Source organism: Lontra canadensis, unplaced genomic scaffold (genome assembly GCF_010015895.1).
Source record: "Lontra canadensis isolate GAN:19392208 unplaced genomic scaffold, GSC_riverotter_1.0 scaffold88, whole genome shotgun sequence".
In the NCBI taxonomy this organism is placed as follows: Eukaryota; Metazoa; Chordata; class Mammalia; order Carnivora; family Mustelidae; genus Lontra; species Lontra canadensis.
The window spans coordinates 2,551,796-2,570,364 of NW_022631082.1; the positions used below are offsets into that span (position 1 = coordinate 2,551,796).

Below are 18,569 nucleotides of genomic sequence, written 5' to 3' on the forward strand. Positions count from 1 at the left end.
CTGAGACCCCCCCTAGCTCACTCTAGACCTCAGAATAGATTTCTGGTGGGTTAGACAGCTGTTACATGGTATAGTCTAGGGGGACACCCCCCCCCACGGGTCTGTGAGTCACTTCCTCTAACTGCCCCACTCAGATGTGTACTTAAATGCCTGCCGCAGCCTAGGGCCTCAGTAGGTCTGGAGGTCATGAAGGCACTGTCTCTTTGGGTGGGGGGATCGGTGGGATTCTGTAATCCAGGGGGTCGCTTGCTGCTCAACACCCTAATGCAAAGAAGTATCGAAACCCTAAATGTCAATAAGGCCAAAGTAGAGAAACCCTGATTTAGACCTTTAAGGTTATGACCCAGTGTGTTGTTAACAGTTGATTCTGAAGACATGGAGGTTCAATGGCCCAAGTTAACATGTATCAAAAGTTCATAAACTCCACATTGGCATTTCTTAAAAAATTTTTTTAACATACCAAGAGTCCTAAAAAAAAAAAAAAACCCAAAAACATACAAATGGAAATGGCTCTGCTGGGAGGGCCTGAATTGGGGGTCAGCCCCAGAAAAATGGGGTTTCCTGTGTCACCCCCACCAAGGCAGGATTGATCTGGGTTATGGACTGAGCCCTAGAGATCAGGGTTTCCTGGATTAATCCACCTGGGAAGAAACAGTTTCCAGAGAGTATGGCCCTGCGGTGCCCTTGACCTCTCTCTGCATCAGGGCATCCCTTGGGTTCCCTGGTGGTCTTTGGAACAGCAGAGGGAGGGTAAGGGAGGGAGAGAAAGGAGAGCAAGGCGCTGCTAGCACCTGGAGCTGCTGGGACCTGGCAATTACAGAGATGGAGAGAGCCTGCTGGGAAGAGGGCAGGGGGAGATGGTTGGGGTGCGCTGATGTCATCTGTCTGTCCCCCATGGCTGCAGCTCCTAGGTCTGACCTCTCCCATGCTGCCTTCCCGGGAGCTAAAAAGTGCCGGGTGTACCATGGCCTCCAGGCAAACAGACCCTCCCTGGTAGCATGGTATCACCTGCCACCCAGAAAGCCATCAGGACTCCCTGCGGGAATCCGGAGACCAGATTATGCGAGTGGTGCCAGGAGTCCCAAGATCCGGATGTAGCCAGTGAATAGAGCCAGGGGCAAGAAAAGGGGGTGCATGGTGGGTCATTAAGAACTGGGTTTTCTGTCTCCAGGTGCCAGCCTGCCCACAGAGCTGGAGGGCAGGTGGGCAGCATCTCGGAGCCCCAGGAGTGGCTGTGGACAGGGACTCCACCCTGCGGCTGCATTTTTTTAAAGAGTTTTATTTTATTTATTTGACAAGCAGAGATCACAATAGGCAGAGAGGCAGGCGCGGGGGGGGGGGGGGAAGCAGGCTCCCTGCTGAGCAGAGAGCCTGATGCGGGGCTTGATCCAAGGACACTGGGATCATGACCAGAGCTGAAGGAAGAGGCTTTAACCCACGAGCCACCCAGGCGCCCCCTGCGGCTGCATTTTTGCACCCACCTGCCTGCCTGGGCAGCCATGGTGTGAGGTAGGGGGTTCTATCTTGCCAGTTTTGTATGGAAATGGATTTCTTGCATCCAAAGAGGCTATTGGCTCTGGCCCCTGAAACCATCACTGTGGGAGAGCTATGCTAGTAACGACACGCTAGCGCTGGGAGAAACGGAGGATGTTGAACCGAGGGTTTCCTGTGCAGTCAGGTGAGACCCTATGGGGAGGCTCATATTGTGGTCTGTACTCCTGCCTCTGGTCCATGTCACATCTCCAACTGAACGAGCCGGTCTCATCAGGGAGCCTTCCAAGAGCAGGCATAGGGCTCCTGATTTTGATATGGAAAACAGAAAACGAAAGAAGTCCGATTTTAAAACGCCAGGTTAATTTACTTCCTTGGAATGAGCAGGAGGAATAGGGACATGGCTGCTGAGCATTTCAGGGAGAAATCTGGCATCAGCACTTAGGGAATCCTCACGAGGTGGAGAATTCCCACAGACCTAGAACATTCTGCGCACTAAAGTGACCACCCTTTCTGAGGTCCGCAAAACCAGGGAAGGCCCGTCTTCTACTTCTGTGTGACCTGTCCACCATGTGGGGGCCACATTGCCACCCCTTCTGTGAGTCTCGAGGCATTGCCGACATGCACCCCAACCCCTGATCCACCTCGGGAATGCAGTCTGTTTTGTCTATTAGTAATGATAAGAGTGATGTTTAAGCCAGATCCTGTTCGAAGTGCTATGAGTGTGTCAGCTCGTTCAAGTCTGAGCCCATGAAACCACAGCCCTAGCAGGCAGGTGCTGTTTGCAAGCCCATTTTACAGGTGCGGAAATGGAGGCTTTAGGGGGTTTACTATCTCATACACAGTGGAGGCTAGGAATAAAGTCCATACATTCCAGCTCCAAAGCCCCTGATCGTTTATCACTTCAGCAGGCAGTAGTTACTTTGTTGCTTGGTCTTTAAAAAAAGAAAAATGAAAAAGAGCTGGTATTTGTATGGTCTATCTTTCAGGAGGAAAATGTTGCTGGCGTGACCAGTAGCTGGTATGAGCCGTGTGACTGTGACGTGCTCCTTGGCCTGGCCTCTGTCTGTGCCATTGTGTCTGCCCACCACGTTGCCCAGATGCTTGGGGCTGACTCCGATGTGTGCAATCTGATGGCACCACTCGAGTCTGTGCTTGCTTTGTCCTCTGGATCTGTGAGTCCTTGACTCCTTTCCAGAGGCTCCCTTCCCCCAGCACCTCCCCCCACCACTACTCCTGTCACTTCACTGCCCAGACCTTAGACCTCCACCTCCACTGGGTCTGATTTCCCTTCCCCCTGCCCCTGGCAGAGCCCATCCCTGGGCATGAAAACCCAGCCTGGCACGGGCCCTCTCCAGCTGCAGAGAGGGGGAGACAGGGAGTTCTGGAAGTTGCTGTTCTAGGACAGGGATGCTGAATGAGCCTTAAGAGGAGATGGGCCCTCCCCATTCTTGCCCGCCCAACTCCAGGGGCACATGCAAGCTCTGTGGAGGCCGTGCCTGGCACTGCTGGCATCAAGCGTGTGTGGGGAGGGGGAGGAAGACAACGGAACATTCTCTGGCCTTGCCTGGTGTGTGGCCTGCCTCCCACTAACACTCGCCACCAGATACACGGTGGAGTCCATCTCCACGGAGGCGTGCTCAGAATGGAAGGACTTTCTGGGAGATGGGTGGGGGAGGGCTGACAATGGCTGAACTCAGATGGGGCTGGGGTGTGGTGGGGCGGCCTCCTGGGTTCCCCTCATTGCCCACCCACTTTGCCTGACATCGAGGACATCTTCGGGAGCAGGTGCAGGTATCACTGGTAAGGTAGCTCCTTTTCTGGTTGAAGGAAGGGGGTCGGGCAGGAAGTGGGGCCTTAAGTGACCCATGGGCCACCAAATATGAAGTTGCCCAGGTGCCTGGGGATCACGGCCATGTGGGTGCTGCTCACGAAGGCTGGTGAGCTCAGATGCAGGTCCTGGACCCAGAGCATCTCTCCCAGGAGGATCTGTGAGCCACACTGGAGTGGGGAGGGCTCAGCACCATGGGGCACGGGTGCCACAGGCATGGGAAGCCCCAACCCTCTGTCTCAGACGGACTGTATTTCCCACGTCATGTGGAAAGGAGGGGCTGGTTTCCCACTACACTGGGTGGAAGGGCATGGCTTCCCATTTCACCAAGAAAAAGGGTGGGACATCCCCCGATTTTATGTCAGACACGGGCAGGAGTCCCATATCTAAAGGGGCGGGACTTCCTGCTACAACGGAAACGGGCAGACTTCCTCCCACAGGCCTGAAAATGGTGGGGCTTACCCCTTCACCAGGATAAAGAGGCAGGATGCTCCCTCTAGGTTTGAAAGAGGGAGGTTTTCTGACTCCCCAGGAAAGGGAGCAGTAGGATATCCAGCTTTAGGAATGTGAGGGGTGGGCTTCCCTGCCTGGGGGCGGGGGAGGGGCTGAGCTTCCTCGTGTGCTTCAGGCCCAGAGGCAGGCCTTCGGGCTCTTCTGTGTCAACAAAGGGCGGGCCTGTCCTTTTCCTCGGATGTAGGCTTTCCATTGTATTAGGAAGAGTGGGTACCTCCTCCTGGCTCAGTTTGCCAGAAGAAGGGGTACAGTTTGCCCAGAACCTGCCACTCCTGCATGGGGTGAAGGTGGCCAGCCCCTTACCGTGGAGAGGGAGGTTAAGCAGGTAGACCCGAGGCCTACTCCGCTTAGGCCTTCTGGTCAGTCTGTCCTGTGTGTTCACGGAAGTGTGGTATGTGTGTGTTTGTGCCTGTATCTGCGGCTCTGTAGCTGAGCTGGGAGATGCTGGTGTGAATGCTGTGTGTGCGCAGGGTCTGACAGGCGTCAGGGAGGGCAGGGGGTGCTCTCTGAGGCTGTCTGTCAGAAGACCCACCCCCAGGCCTGCTATCCTGTCATCCTACTGCCCACTGAATCTGGTGGGACTAGGGAGTTGGAATCCAGCTTCCCACAGCACCCCTCAACTCCCTTCCTGGGTTGAGAGGGCAAATCTTGTGTCCCAGCCTGCCCTCCCCTTCCCAGTGAGGGGGCTCTGGTCACCAGCTCTAGCCACTGGGGAGATACCAGCCACACAACTAGACCCCAGGCAAGCTCAGGCCATAGAGCTACAGCCATGCACACAGTCTGACGTCTGCAATGACACAATACAACCACCCAGTCTGACCTCACAGATTCAGATATACACACGCAGGCACACAATGCAACAATATACCCACAACACACGTAGGCCCATAGAGACCCAGACATGCACCAGGCTACACAAATACCATCAGATCTATCCCAACCCAGTTACACAGTCAGGCACCTGCGCCTATAAGCCAAGTGCAATTGTAGGGGTCACCCACACTGAACACACCTCTCCAAGCCAATACAACACATGGCATGAAAACACAATAACATAACCCACAACACAGAGGCCCAGAGACACACGTACACACCACTACGTCTGATACACACAGATAAGCTCTTGCACTCAGACCTCAGTACAGACAGAGCCCTATGTGGAAAGAGACCTGAAGCACACGTGCGTGTGACATGCACACCCGAGCACGTATACATGGAATCCTACACTCACGTGCATATAAGCACAACACAGACCAACCTCAGACACACAGGGAGACCCAGAACCTCACGTAAAACAGACACACAAACACACACAGAGATACACAATACAGACACTCCCCCTCCAGACACACAAACTCAGAGATACCACTCAAAGAGACATACAGCAAACAAAATCATATGAAAGACTGAAAAAAAAAATGGTTGAAGGGAGAAAATAAAATCACATGCAAGACGACAAAAAGGAAAAAGACACACAGCCAGATGCTCTTCTGGGAACACATACCCAGGAAGACAGGAAAACGGCCAAAGTCACACTTGTGGAGAGACCCTTTCTTCCCGATTCACACAGACTCACACGGACCCAGATATCCCAGAAATACACAGATGAGCCCAGGGATGTGAAGTCACGTGATACGTGTGTGTGTGTGTGTGTGTGTGTGTGTGTGTATGATTGTGTACACACACACACGTGCGTGCAGCCAGCCCCCGATCTAGAGACCCTTCGATAAAAACAGGCAGAGAGAAGCCCCTCTACAGATTTTTGGCTGTTGGCACTGGGGACCCTTAAGCTGGTGGGGAGGGGCTCACCTAGCAGCAGACACAACATTCCAAAGCCACCAACAACATGGCGGTCCAGGTGTGCGGCCCAGGTAGGGCAGGAGTGTCCTGAGCAGGTCCCCAGGCCACAGGCCCTGGCCCCCAGATCACCGGCTGGGGCAAGGCCAGGATTGCATGTGGGGAATTTATCGACTGTGGGGGCGACGGGGTGGGCGCACCCACCCGGCCTGGGGTTAGAGTTCGTGAGCTGGATGGGGCCTGGGCAGTGAAGACCACTGTGGGCAGGGCAGTTAGACTAGGGATGGGGATGGTTCAAAGGCTTAGCCCGGGTAGGAGGCGCAGGGTTCTCGAAAGTGGAACCCAGGAAACGCGAGAGGATTTTTAGATAGGAAATAAAAGGGCGGAGCCTGGGAAGAAGGTGGTGCTGGACGGAGAGATAGAAAAGTAGGCGGGGCAGCAGAGTGGGCAGGGCCTGCCTGGGAGGCTAAAGGGGGAGGGGACCGCGCCAAAGCTAAAGAGAATGACAGGGGGGCACCTGGGTGGCTCAGTGGGTTAAGCCGCTGCCTTCGGCTCAGGTCATGATCTCAAGGTCCTGGAATCGAGCCCCGCATCGGGCTTTCTGCTCAGCGGGGAGCCTGCTTCTCCCTCTCTCTCTGCCTGCCTACTTGTGATCTCTGTCTGTCAAATGAATAAATAAAATCTTAAAAAAAAAAAAAAAAGAGAATGACAGGGAAGTGGGCTGAACTGAGGGTTGGCGGGACCCGGGAGTCTGAGAGCCGGGCTAGTGGGCGGGGTCTGAGGGTGACGGCGAAGTGGGCGGGATTGCAAGGCTGATGGGGGGAACTGGGCCCAAGCTAGAGGATTACAGAGAAATGGGCGGGATTTGGAGGCTGGTGACTGGAGAAGTAGGCGGAGCCTAGGGAGATGACAGGGTAGTGGGCGGGACTTGGTGAGTGGGCAAGGCCCGAAAGAGGGATGTCTGTGAAGTAGGCTGGACTGGGAGAAGGGGCAAGGCCTGGAGGGGGACCGCTGGGGAGGTGGGCGGGACTTGGGGAGATACCGGGTAGTAGGCGGGACTTGGGGAGGGGGCGAGGCCTGGAAGGGGATGGCTGGGGAAATGGGCGGGACTTGGGGAGGGGGCAAAGCCTGGAAGGAAGACGGGGGAGTGGGCGGAGCCTGGGGAGAATGGGGGAGAGTGGGCGGGGCTGGGGAAACGAGTGGGCGGACTGGGGAATGGGCAAGGCTTGTGAGAAGGGTCGGACCTGGAAGGGGCGGGCTCAACCTTCTTAGGGTCAAAGTCACATTGGAGTTGGTCCGTCGTCCTCTTGCGCCAGCAGTCTCCGCCCCGGGCATTCCAGAACGTGGGTGATTGCTTGGTGGTCACTTTCTGGCTGAGAGCCGTGCGTGGCGGACCGGCACCCCTCCCTGTGCACCGACGGGTCGCCCGGTCCGGGCGGGCGCCCTCGCCGCGTCACTTTGGCCAATGGGTGTCCGCCTCCGGCTCCCTCGGTCTTCCTCAGGACCGCAGACAGCACCCCGCGGGGGCGCGGAGCAGGCTCCGTGGAGGGGGCGGGCGAGGGTCTTCCGTCCCACTCCGGCTTCCCGACTCTGTTCCCGTGTTGAAGGTCTGCCTGGTAAGGCTCCGGCCGCCTGCCTTCCTGTTCCCGGGTCGCCACGCTCTTTCCTCACCGTCCTTTGCATGTGATGCCAAAGACCTAGAAGCCGGTTTTCCTTCTTTTAGTCTAGACGCCCCCACGATCCCCCCCACGGTCCCCTGGCCTTGCAGCCCCGGGTTGAGGCGCCTGGTCCAGCAGGGGTCGCTCGCGGCTTACTCTGGGTGCCGCTGCCAAGAAAAGAGACCTAGAGGTTCCTCGAGAAAGTGGACAGGCCCCCCACGAGAGCCTGGTCCACTAGGGGGTGGTGGATCTTGGACGGTTTGAAGGATGGGCCCTGGGTTCCTTTGGTTGTGTTCCCTTGTACTTTGTGCCTTTGTTTCGAGTGTCTTGCCTGTCTCTCTGGGTCAGCTTGTGTCACTGTGTGACTTGGGTGCCTTCGCTGGCCTCTGGGTGTCTGATATTGTGAGTCTCTGCGTATCGCGAAGAGTTTGAGTCTCTTGGAGGCTGTTTATGGGTGAGTGGGTATGTGTGACCATGGCCACGGGCGTGTCCTTGTGTGTGCCTGGGGCTAGCTTTAGTGGCCGCCCTGGTGTATGTACGATTATGTGTTCAGGTATGTGTCTCAGTGTGTGTGTGAGTGTGTGTGTGTGCGTGAGAGAGAGAGAGAGAGAGAGTGTCTATACGGTGTGTTTAAGTGTGTCTTGATTTGTGTCTTGGTTTGTATGATTGTATATGACTGAATGGGGGCACCTATTGTACCCCTATGTCTGTCTGCCTTGTGGCTGCCTTCCTGGGTGAGCTGGAGAGTCCCTCCAGGTGGTGGCTCTGCTGGGACTTCCTTCCTGGGGTGGGAGGGCTTGCTTCCCAGCAGAGTCATCTGGCTTCTCATGCCAGTCCCTTCTGAGGGGTCGTAGGGGCTGGCCCTGGTCTGCCCGGGTCTTCCCCATCCCTGTGTCCTTCTACTGCTCTCAGCAGGGAAACACCATTTCCTGCCTTTGATGTCACTGGTGCTAAATTTTCCCTTCTTCAGCTCGGGCTACTGGTTTCTTTCTACGTGTGTGCACACCTGACCACAATTCCGTACTTAACATAAAAAAACCAAAACAAAGCAAAACAGTAGCACATGGAAAATGCAAACGGGCAAAAGTACATACAGTGAAAGAGCCACATTGCTCACCCCCAAATCCTGTGTGTGTGTTTTTTTTTTCTATACCTTCTAGAAATCTGCTGTGGCAAATACATCTCTGCTCTAACACAAAACAGCATTCTTGGTACATAGCATCCTGCGATGAACTTAACCCTTAGTTAGAGATCTTTATCGAGCCCCAAGGAATGACTCAACCTTCTCCACGGCTTGATTACCAGACTTATTCTGGCCATTTATTTTTTTTTTATTTGTTATTTTTAAAAAGATCTTATTTATTTATTTGACAGAGAGAGAGAGATCACAAGTAGGCAGAGAGGCAGGCAGAGAGAGAGAAAGAGAGAGGGAAGCAGGCTCCCTGCTGAGCAGAGAGCCCATGTGGGGCTCCATCCCAGGACCCCGAGATCATGACCCGAGCCGAAGGCAGAGGCTTAACCCACTGAGCCACCCAGGCGCCCTGGCCATTTCTTTTTTAATGACGACTTTGGCTATTTGCATCCTGAAAACACTTTTGCAACAGACATTCCCGCCTGTCCGTTTCTCCGTCCGGGATGTCTGCCCTCGTTTTTGGAGCCTAGTGGTGTGTTCTCAAGATCGACGCTGGCATCGAATCACAAGGAGAACCAGACTGCCAGCAATGACGGCTAACCTCGCCGGGCCCCTACTGCGTGTAGGACACCGTTCTGGCTCCCTATCCTGGATGATAATCCCAGGAGGTGGTCACCGCTGTGAGCCACACATCTTTGAGGGGAAAACCAAGGCATAGATAAGGGAGAATGTGCTCAGGATCACACAACGAGCAAGGGGCAGAGCCGGGATTGGAGCCGGAGTAGTTGGGGCAGAGCCGGAATTGGAACCGGAGTAGTTTGGATCTCGTGCTTCTGTTGTTCCTCAGTTAGAGACACACCTGTGCACACATGGGACCCCTCCCTTCCTCAGTCCTAAACATGCAGCATCACACTGGAATCATGCAATTCCAAAGCAGCTGGTTGTGCACCCCTAACTCCACAAAGTGTAACTGTTTTGTACGGCTGTGTGTTGCAGTGTATACACAACACCTGTGGTGTATACAGGCGTATGCTGGGCCCTACGCCTTCCTGGCCGATCTAGGGCTGAGGAGGCCCAAACCCAGCTTTCCCAGAGATTTGGCTAACTCGTACAACACGATTCCCCCTCTGGTGTTTCTTTCCTCCTCCAACACCTGTTAACATGGTCATGGCTAGGGGCTCCTGGGTGGCTCAGCTGGTTAAGGGTCTACCTTCAGCTCATGATCCCCGGGTCCTGTGATCGCTGTGTCCTGGGATCAAGTCCTGTATTGGGCTCCTTGCTCAGGAGGGAGCCTGCTTCTCCCTCTGCCGCCCCCGCCCCCCACTTGTGCTCTCTTGATCTCTGTCAAATAAATAAATCTTAAAAAAATCCCAAACAACCCAAAACACATTGCCATAGCTCAAGACCAACTCTATTCTATCGGGTTCTTTCCTTCCCTTTCTTCTTTTCTTGTTTACACACCCACATTCAGTCCTTTCCTCACTTGCTTGCCTTCTCACTTGTGTACTTACTCAGCAACCATCACTGATGTCCTCTGTTAGGCTTTGCCTCTTTCCTGGGGGAGACGGAGGATCCAGGCCAACTGGAAGTTGACAGAGGCTGCTGGGGTGTGGGGGATCGGCCACAGGTAGGGGCTGGAGGGCCATGTGGAACCCAAGGAAAGGGAGATGCATTTTGCTAGGAAAAATCAAGGCACACTTCCTGGAGGGGGTACCTGTTCTCAGGGCCTCCTAGTGGGGAGGGAAGGTGCTCCTCCCTCCAACTACTTCCTGCCCAGTCCCTCCCTTGAGCCCTACGACGGTAAGGGTGAGGAGTCAGGTCCTACCCCAGAGGTGAGGAAAACGGCCCACGCTCCCCTTGGGGAGACCGCTGAGCCTAGAGGTGCAACTCCACTGAAGGTGGGGCGCTAACAGGGTGATGGTGAGAGCCTCGTGATGGGCAGGGCTGCCTGGCTCAGATGTCCCGACCACAGCAGCACGTCATGGCACTCCCTGGCTGTGGCCTGAGCTTTCCCCGGGCTGCCAGCTCCTGTTTCCCCTCCTTGGGGGGAATGTATAGATCCCCATCAAGCCACTGGGTGTAAGGAGTTCCGAAGAGTCACCATGAGTCATGGAGGCTAAGTGACTTCAACCTTTGGCGTCTTAGGTCCTGTTGGGAAGGACCATGGACTGGGGTTGTGGAAGATTCAGAGACCAGACGACGCCAGCTCCCCTCCATTGAGCCTTCAAGATGGACCAGAGAGAGTAAATATTTTGGGCTCTGTGGGCCAGTCTCTCTTTCAGTGCTCAGCCCTGCCACACTATGGCAAAGGTACGACATGGAAATGGACGGGCACTGTGGTGTGGGTGTGCCCTTCGAACTTTATTTGTGGACGCTGACATTTGAATTGCATATCATTTGCACGAACCACGAAATCTTCTGCTTTTGACGTTTCCCCGCCACTTAAAACCAGAAACGATGAATGCGTAAACAATGAATGAATAAAATGCGTCATTGGTGAACTGTGATTTGTTGATCTCTAGAGCCCATGCTGGCAACTGTCTGTACTTCATTCATTCAGGGTATATTATCAAGGCTAGTAGTTTTCTAGGGCAGATGGAGGTGTGACATTCCAGGAGATAACAATCTCCTGGCAAAACAAGCCAGGAAACAAAATGAGCGAGGATATTTCCGATGGTGGAAATGCTACCGAGGAAATACCATGGGGCCATAGACCCGGGACCGGAGGGCAGGACGCTTTCTTTTGGGTCCTCAGAGAAGGTGATGCTTGCGGTCTTCCAAACACCTCCTTTGGTCAGCTCCCTGGCTGTGGCCTGCTGTGGGGTAGGGCTTGATGATAAATGGACTGGTTCCTGCTTGGTTCCTAGGAGAGGGGTCTTCTACCGTCCCATCTTTCCAGTCCTGAGTGCTGAGTGGGGATGAGGGTTGGGGTGGGGAGAATTTCAGCTCCTGCCTTCGGAGTCAGGGGTCAGTTTTCCAGTGTGATTCTTCTACTCTCAGATGGCTTCCTCTGCCCAGAAACTGTCCTTCCAGCTCTCCTGAGCAAAAAGCAACATTAGAAATGGCTGTTTTTTTGGGGGTGCCTGGGTGGCTCAGTGAGTTAAAGCCTCTGACTTCGGCTCAGGTCATGATCCCAGGGTCCTGGGATCGAGCCCCACACTCCATTGGGCTCTCTGCTCAGCGGGGAGCCTGCTTCCTCCTCTCTCTCTCTCTCTCTGCCTACTTGTGATCTCTGTCTGTCAAATAAATAAAATAAAATCTTAAAAAAAAAAAAAAGAAATGGCTGTTTTTCCACCTGCTGGGGAGAAAAGCTAGTGTCTCTTTTGGGGATCAGCTTGAAGCAAACTCCTCAATGTTAACCTCCACCCACCACACTCTCTTTTGGAGTTGGCGGGGGTTTGGGAGGGGGTGGGAGTGTTACCCACAGCCGGGGAGCCTTGGGGGATGCTGATGGTGGAATTCTGCTGGGGAGACATTTGGCTTCCCGTCCTGCTGGCTGATAATCTCGGTTTAGTTTCAAAACTATCGCTTAGCTGTCACTGCAGTGGGCTTTCAGGAAAGTGCCAGTAGAACCTGTTACTCCGCTCATGCGGTCTACACACGGTGACGCTGGACCTGAAAGTGGTGCTGCCTGCTGGCCTGGGAAAGACCATTCCAGCCAGAGGGATGGCAGGTGCGGAGGGAGGACCCTGGTACAAGGCAGTGCGGCATCTCTAACTTAGGCCAGCGCCAGAATCCTGGTCTGGAGGGCTCAACCACACACTGAGAACTGAGCTTCTGCTCCCGGAGTGTCAACGGGTCTAGTTTGCGGTGCTAGAATTTGCATAACTAACAAATCCCCAGGTGCGGCTGCCTCCCTAGCTGGGGTGTCACACTTTATAAACAGTTCAGATACAGGAAGCATTTAGCACCTGCTAGCACCAACAACAGCCCGCAGCATCACTGCGTGCTTCCCGTCATTGTCCAAGAAGGCCCAATACAACAAAATAAAATGCAGGGGAACCATCCCATAATGATTCTGTTGAACCCAAATCCCTCCCGTCCCCCATCCCCCCCTCCATTTCCCCGCTGTCTATCCAGGCAGCGCGGAGATCCCTTGCCAGGCCAGTTTCCGCTGCCGAGCCGGGCTTCTGGAGGAGCCCAGGGCTTTCCCAGTGCTGCCTGTCTCTCAATTCAACGTCGCTTCCTCTTTTGGGTCCGAATTTTCACCCCTGCTCTGCTCCTCCTCCCACCCCGCCTCCACCAGGGGAGAGTGAACGGGAAGTTTGAGTTTCCTCTACTTTAGCCAAGACTGTCCCTTCCCTGTAAGGGGGATTTCTCTACCTGGACTCTCCAGTCTTGTGCTTGTGGGGTCCAGAAGGGGCCCCTGACGGGAAGCGTCCAGGTGGGTGGGTGGGGGCAAGCCAGGAAAGGCTCCCCGGAAAAGTGAGGGAGGGTGAGGGGGGGCTGCTGAGCTTGCCACTCGAGGTTCCAACGGCGGGGGGGGGGTGTTGGTGTTCATGCTCCAGAGAAGGTGGCGGAGGCTGTTTCCTGACCCCTCTGCAGATATGCTGGATTTAGGGGAGCGCTGGGTGAGCCCCAGGAATGGGGGTGGCTAGGGAGTGGCAAGAAGGAAGGGAACGAGAAGGACTGAGAGACTAAGAAACCGAAAACCAGAGAGTCAGAGACAGGGAGAGACCCAGAGATACCCAGAGGGACAGACACAGACGCACAGAAATAATGAGGCCAGAGATGGAAGCACCGCCCGAGACCTCATAGGGTGACAGTCCGCAGAGACGGGGACAGATCAAGAGCGAGAGAGGCACAAAGAGGCGATGCGGAGTTAAAGACCCTCAGAGAGGCAGAGGCGGAGAGAGATAACCGGAGAGACACGGGAGGGAGAGACCTGAGGACGAAGAGGAAACGGTGGGGTAGGCCTCAGAGGGCGAGAAAGCAGATGGAAAGCGGAGAGAGATTCAGAGAAGAGAAAGTTAGGGAAACTTCAGAGGCGAGGCGGAGAGGGCGGGGCGCCGGGATCCCCACGCACTCCGCCCCGGAAAGCTCGGCTTCCTGAGTTCTATAAAGCGCGGGGTCCCGGGCCCGGCTGCAGCCGCCCGTCGCCGGCCATGTGCCCCCGCACCGACGCCTCCCCGGACCCCGAGGCCCAGCTACCGCCCGCGCCCCCCGGCAGCGCCTGCCGCCCGCTGCCCTGGGCCCTGAGCGCCGCGCTGCTGCTGCTCGCGGGCACCGGCGCCGCCTGCGCGTTCCGCTGGGCCTCGCCCTCGGCCCCCGCCGCGCCGGGCCCCGGGCTCCCCGAGCTCCCCCAACTCCCCGAGTTCCTGCCGGACGCCGGCGCCCGCCTCCCCGACTCTCCGCAGGTAAGATGCGCCCGGAACCCTTTCCCTCTCCGGGCCCCCGAGAGCACCCCTTCCTTGCCCAGGACCTCGGTGCGGGGCACCCCGTGAGACCCCCATCTGCGTCCCGGGCCCCGGAGGGTAACCCTTTCTCCGACGCGGACTCCCGAGGGCTCTTCTTTATCTCCAGCCGTGAAGGGGACTCAACTCCCGGGGAACCTCGCTTTTCTCCTGCACCCTTGGGGTCTCCGCCTTTGTTCCCAAGGGCCCTTGGAGGGAATCGGTCCTCCTTTCTCTGCTGAATCACGAGGTTCTGTCCTTGCGGAACCCAGGGGTTGGTGGAGCTTCGGATGTGCGTGATGCTCGCGTAGTTATACGGAGCACGGGGGAGGTCTCGGGACCTGCGCAGACCCCAGGGATCCCCACTTTCCAGGGGGCTGCGGAAGCGGGACGGGAAGCCTCCACCCACTTTCCGCCTTTCCCTTCTCCGCAGGGCGTGTTCGCGCAGCTGGTGGCCCGAGATGGTGAGTGTCCCGCGGTCATTCCCCTTGGGCTTTCGGGGCGGGGGTAGCAACAAGGTGGAGGAACCCCGGGATAGGGATAGGTCCCTCCGTGTGACCCTCTTCCCCTCCTCTCTAAAAGCTGTCCCCTCACCTCTTTGAACCTCCTCCATCTTCCTGACCTTCCCATGACCCTCTCAGGGTGCTGGCTTTTCCTCCTTGGACCCTCCAATGTACCTACCTCAGTCTCCCCACTCCCAACCGACCTGGGGCTTGATCCCACAGATCCTACCTGCTCTTGTCTCTCCCGCCGGACTCTGGGAGGTCTGGTCCCCTCCCTCGCCCCCACCTCCGTTTGCTCCTTTTAGAGACCTCCTCCTCATTCCCTTGCCCTTCCAGACTCTTCCTCCCTGTCCTCTCCCTTCCCTTCCCCTCTGCCTGCCTCCTCCCCACTTGTCTGTTCTTCTCAGTCCTCTTCCAGACTCTCCTCCCCACGCCTTCCCCTCGGTCTTCTCTCCCTTCCTGACACTCTCCCTTCCACCTCCTCTCTCTCCGGGTCCCCTCTGGGCTGTGCCACCTCCCCGGTTCCCCTCACCTTCCCGCCTACTGCCTTCCTCCCTCCCCACCTTGCTCTCCGCAGTCTGACGGCCCCTCTCACCCTCTCACCCTCCTCGGGCTTCCTTCTGCGGTTCCCACCCCACCCTCACTCTCGCTCTTCCCAACTGTCTTCCCCTCCCCTCCCTCGGAGTCCTGTCCTCCCTTCCTTCCTTCTCTCGTCAACTTCACCTCCGTCTCAAAACCTCTTCCTTCTGAGCCTTCTGTCCCCCTCCAGCTCAGAGCCCTAGCACCTCCTCCCCAGGGCTGCATCCCCGCTGCACAGCCACGCTCAAGGAACCTCCCCCTTTTCTTTCTCCCTCAGTACAGCTGACCGAAGGGCCCTTGCGCTGGTACAGTGACCCCGGCCTGGCAGGCGTGTTCCTGGGGCCGGGCCTGAGTTACGACCAGCACACTGGGGAGCTGATGGTGGCCGAACCCGGAGTCTACTATGTTTTCTTGCACCTAAAGCTGCAGCGGGTAGTATCCAGCCAAGGCTCCGGCTCTGTCTCTGCCGCCCTGCACTTGCAGCCGATTGGTGCCCCGGCTGCAGCCCTGGCCCTGACCCTGACCTTGGACCTGCCTCCTCCATCCTCAGAGGCCCGTGACTCCGCAGCTGGTTTCCGGGGCAGCCTGCTGCACCTGGACGCGGGCCAGCGCCTGGGTGTGCACCTTCGGGCTGAGGCAGGGACACACCTCGCCTGGCAGCTGGCGCAGGGCGCCACCGTCTTGGGCCTCTTCAGGGTGGCCACCAAAGTCCCCGCTGGACTCCCCTCTTCGTGACCCACTGACATGGGGCCTGGCTCCCGGCCCCTGGACGGAGAATGAATGTTGCCTTCTTTCACTGGGACTCTTGGTGACAGAGGGTCCCAACTACTCTACCTCACCTGGCTTGGCAGGGGTCCCCGCTGCTGACCCCCTCCTCAAGGACTCTCCAAGTCGCTTTCCAAGTCGCTCTCCCGTTCCTGCCCCAAGTCGGACTTCTGGTATTTATTCTGAGCCTGAGCTCAACAGTGGACTTTATATTAATCGATTCCATTTCTATTTATTGAGCATCTGCTGTACACAAGGGCCTGAGCAGGGCTGGCGAAACATCAGTAAACAAAACAGATTTTGAAAAAAAAAAATCGTTATTTATGTTAATATGTGAGAAATAAAGACTCATCCCCAGCCCCCGTTTTGGCAACCAGGGGGCTAGTCTTCGGGGGTCTGTGTGACTATGCTGTGTGAGCTCCACGTGTGAACGTCGTTCTGAGCACGTCCTGTGTGTCGGGCACTGTTTTAGGTGTTGGGGACACAGCTGTGAACAAAACAGACAGATAGGCCAGCTTTTGCACATCTGGCCCCCAGGTATGCCTGCTTGGCCCTAGGACTGAGACAGTGTGTGTCCCTGTGTGACTGCACCACGCGGGAGACTGTGCGATGGTGTTGGTACTGGATAATGGGACACTTGTATACTCAGTGACCGCCCAGTATTGAACCTTTACCTTACGTCAGACAGCCTGAGGGACCTTCTTTGAGCCATAACAACCCTATGCTTTCGGGACTTCATACCCGTTTTGTCATTCTCTCTGCTGGGGACGTGACCCGCTTGTATCTGTGTGGCAGAAGTCCTGTGTAATTCCATTCCGCAGGACCTCCCTTGCCAGCTCTGTTCGGTGACCTCAGGCTGGTAACTTGAAATTGGCCATGGGCGTCTGCAAACGCTTCAGGCTGGCTTCACGTGATTGTGTGCGGATCACCTGTTGACAGTGATGGGGAGAGCGTGGATTAAACGTGTAGATTAAACTCAGAAGTGTGTCTTGTCTTGAGCCGTGACGCTGCAAAGAGCACATGAGATATTGAGGAATTTGTCTTGTGTTTTTGGACGGTTCATCTGATTTAGCAAAGAAGCCGCTCAAGATGATTGAATGAACCTTGTCACTTGGAGCCATGCGGGGCTGTGGGTGCAAGTGTGGAAAAACCCAAGACTGGGTTCTGTAAGTGTTGATTATAAAATTTGCAATGGAGAGTATTTTATGGGGGCACCTGGGTGGCTCGGTGGGTTGGGCATCTGACTCTTGATTTCAGCTCAGGTCAGGATCTCAGGGGTGTGGGATCCGTGTCCCCTCTGCACTCAGGGAGGAGTCTGCTTGGGATTCTCTCTTTCCCTCTGCTCCCCCCACTGCGTATGCAGACACGTGCTCTCTCTCTCTCTCTCTCAAGTTAACTAATTAATTCTTTAAAAAAAAAGGAGAGAATTTTATGTATCTTTTGTAGATACCTGCTGCACATTTTTGCCATCCAAATTTATAATAAACACCCACATTCATTTTTCCCTGTCTGAAGAGCCGGCTGTTAGAAATTTGTTAGTTTCCCACTTTCTCCAGACCAGTCAGTCCTCCCAGCACCGTAATTTCCCCGCCACGCTGGTCTGTCCGCTGGTCTATGTAAACTTCTCACATAGAATGAGAGGGGTTGGGGTGGGCAGAGAAGTCTTCACAGAGCAAGTGACCTAGATGGGCCTTAGGAGGAGGGATGGGAACCAGGGAAGGGGAGGGGGAGAGTGGCCTGCATTGGCCAGACAGGAAGGTGTGGGATGGGCAGTGAAGATGCGGATGTGGAAGTGAACACCATTTTGTCTAACCCATCTCTACCCCTTCTCAAAGAGTTCCTCCTGAGTGGGCAGGGCTGACATTGAGCTGACCCCTGTGAGTGTCACCCTGATTGAGAATTAAATTATTGACCTCATTCTAGGGGTGCCTGGCTGGCTCAGAAGAGAATGCGATCCTTGATCTTGGGGTTGTAGGTCAAGCCCCACGTTGGGTGTTGAGATTACCTTAAAAAAATCAGATAATAATAATGATAACAACAATAATAAATAAGTTTTAAAAGACCCACAAAAAATAAATAAACTGTTCCATACTATTTGGTTGTCCCTTGAAAAGGAAGTATGTGCAAAATGACAAATCCTGTAAGATGGAAGTGCAGCTTGACGAGAAATGGATTATTAAGGGGACTTACAGACAGAAACCTGTTTTGAGTGGCTGCGGGAGGAGCAGGTCCCTGAAACCTCCACCTCCTGGCAGTCCTGGTAGAGGCTGGGAGTCCGTATGGGGGGCACCGAGGAGGGGACACTCAGAAGGAGAATGTTTGAGAATAGTTGTGTCACAGTCATGTCTCCAGAGCAGAATAAGGACCCAAGATCCTCAAGGAAGTGGTTAATAAAAGGGAAAGGATGCGTGTTGGGGAACTGTGCTCAAGAAGGCTTCGGGACACAGCGCTCTTCGCGGCCATTTGTCCAAGATGACTTCAGTCTGGTTCCCGTATTGGCAAATGACTGTTACTCCCCGCCCCCACTGCTAGATGGTTGCTTTGAACTTCTAGGGTGGCCCTTGCCGTCCAAAACCTTGCACTTGGTTCTCCTCCAGGGTTGGTGGGAGAAGGGTGCTCCCCAGAACTCTGGGATGGGGGTGGAGGGGTGGGGGCAGCCACAGGCTAACCTAGTTGTTTGCCTATTTTGAATAGCACCAGGTGACGCTGTCTTCTGGCGCAGCTGATTGGGCCGGGGCAGACACATGACTCAAGCTGGGCCAATCAGATCTCCTCCACAGGAACAGGGGCAGGTCTGACTCTACCAACCGCCCTGGTCAGGAATGGGAGGCTGTATGTGAGCCAAGGTGGAAGGAAGCATGCGCAGAGAGAGGGAGGGAGGGGCCGGGGGAGGAGGAAGATGGGTGG

At 55.5% G+C, this 18,569-nt stretch overlaps 1 protein-coding gene across 1 annotated transcript; it reads left to right on the top strand.

Annotated features, from left to right (window-relative positions):
• Positions 1-13,187: 13,187 nt before the first annotated feature.
• Positions 13,188-16,330, top strand: TNFSF9 (TNF superfamily member 9). The gene is made up of 3 exons (XM_032883766.1): positions 13,188-13,779; positions 14,249-14,279; positions 15,175-16,330. The coding sequence occupies exons 1-3, from the start codon at positions 13,528-13,530 to the stop codon at positions 15,630-15,632; spliced, it is 741 nt and encodes a 246-aa protein (XP_032739657.1). The 5' UTR covers positions 13,188-13,527; the 3' UTR covers positions 15,633-16,330.
• Positions 16,331-18,569: the final 2,239 nt, after the last annotated feature.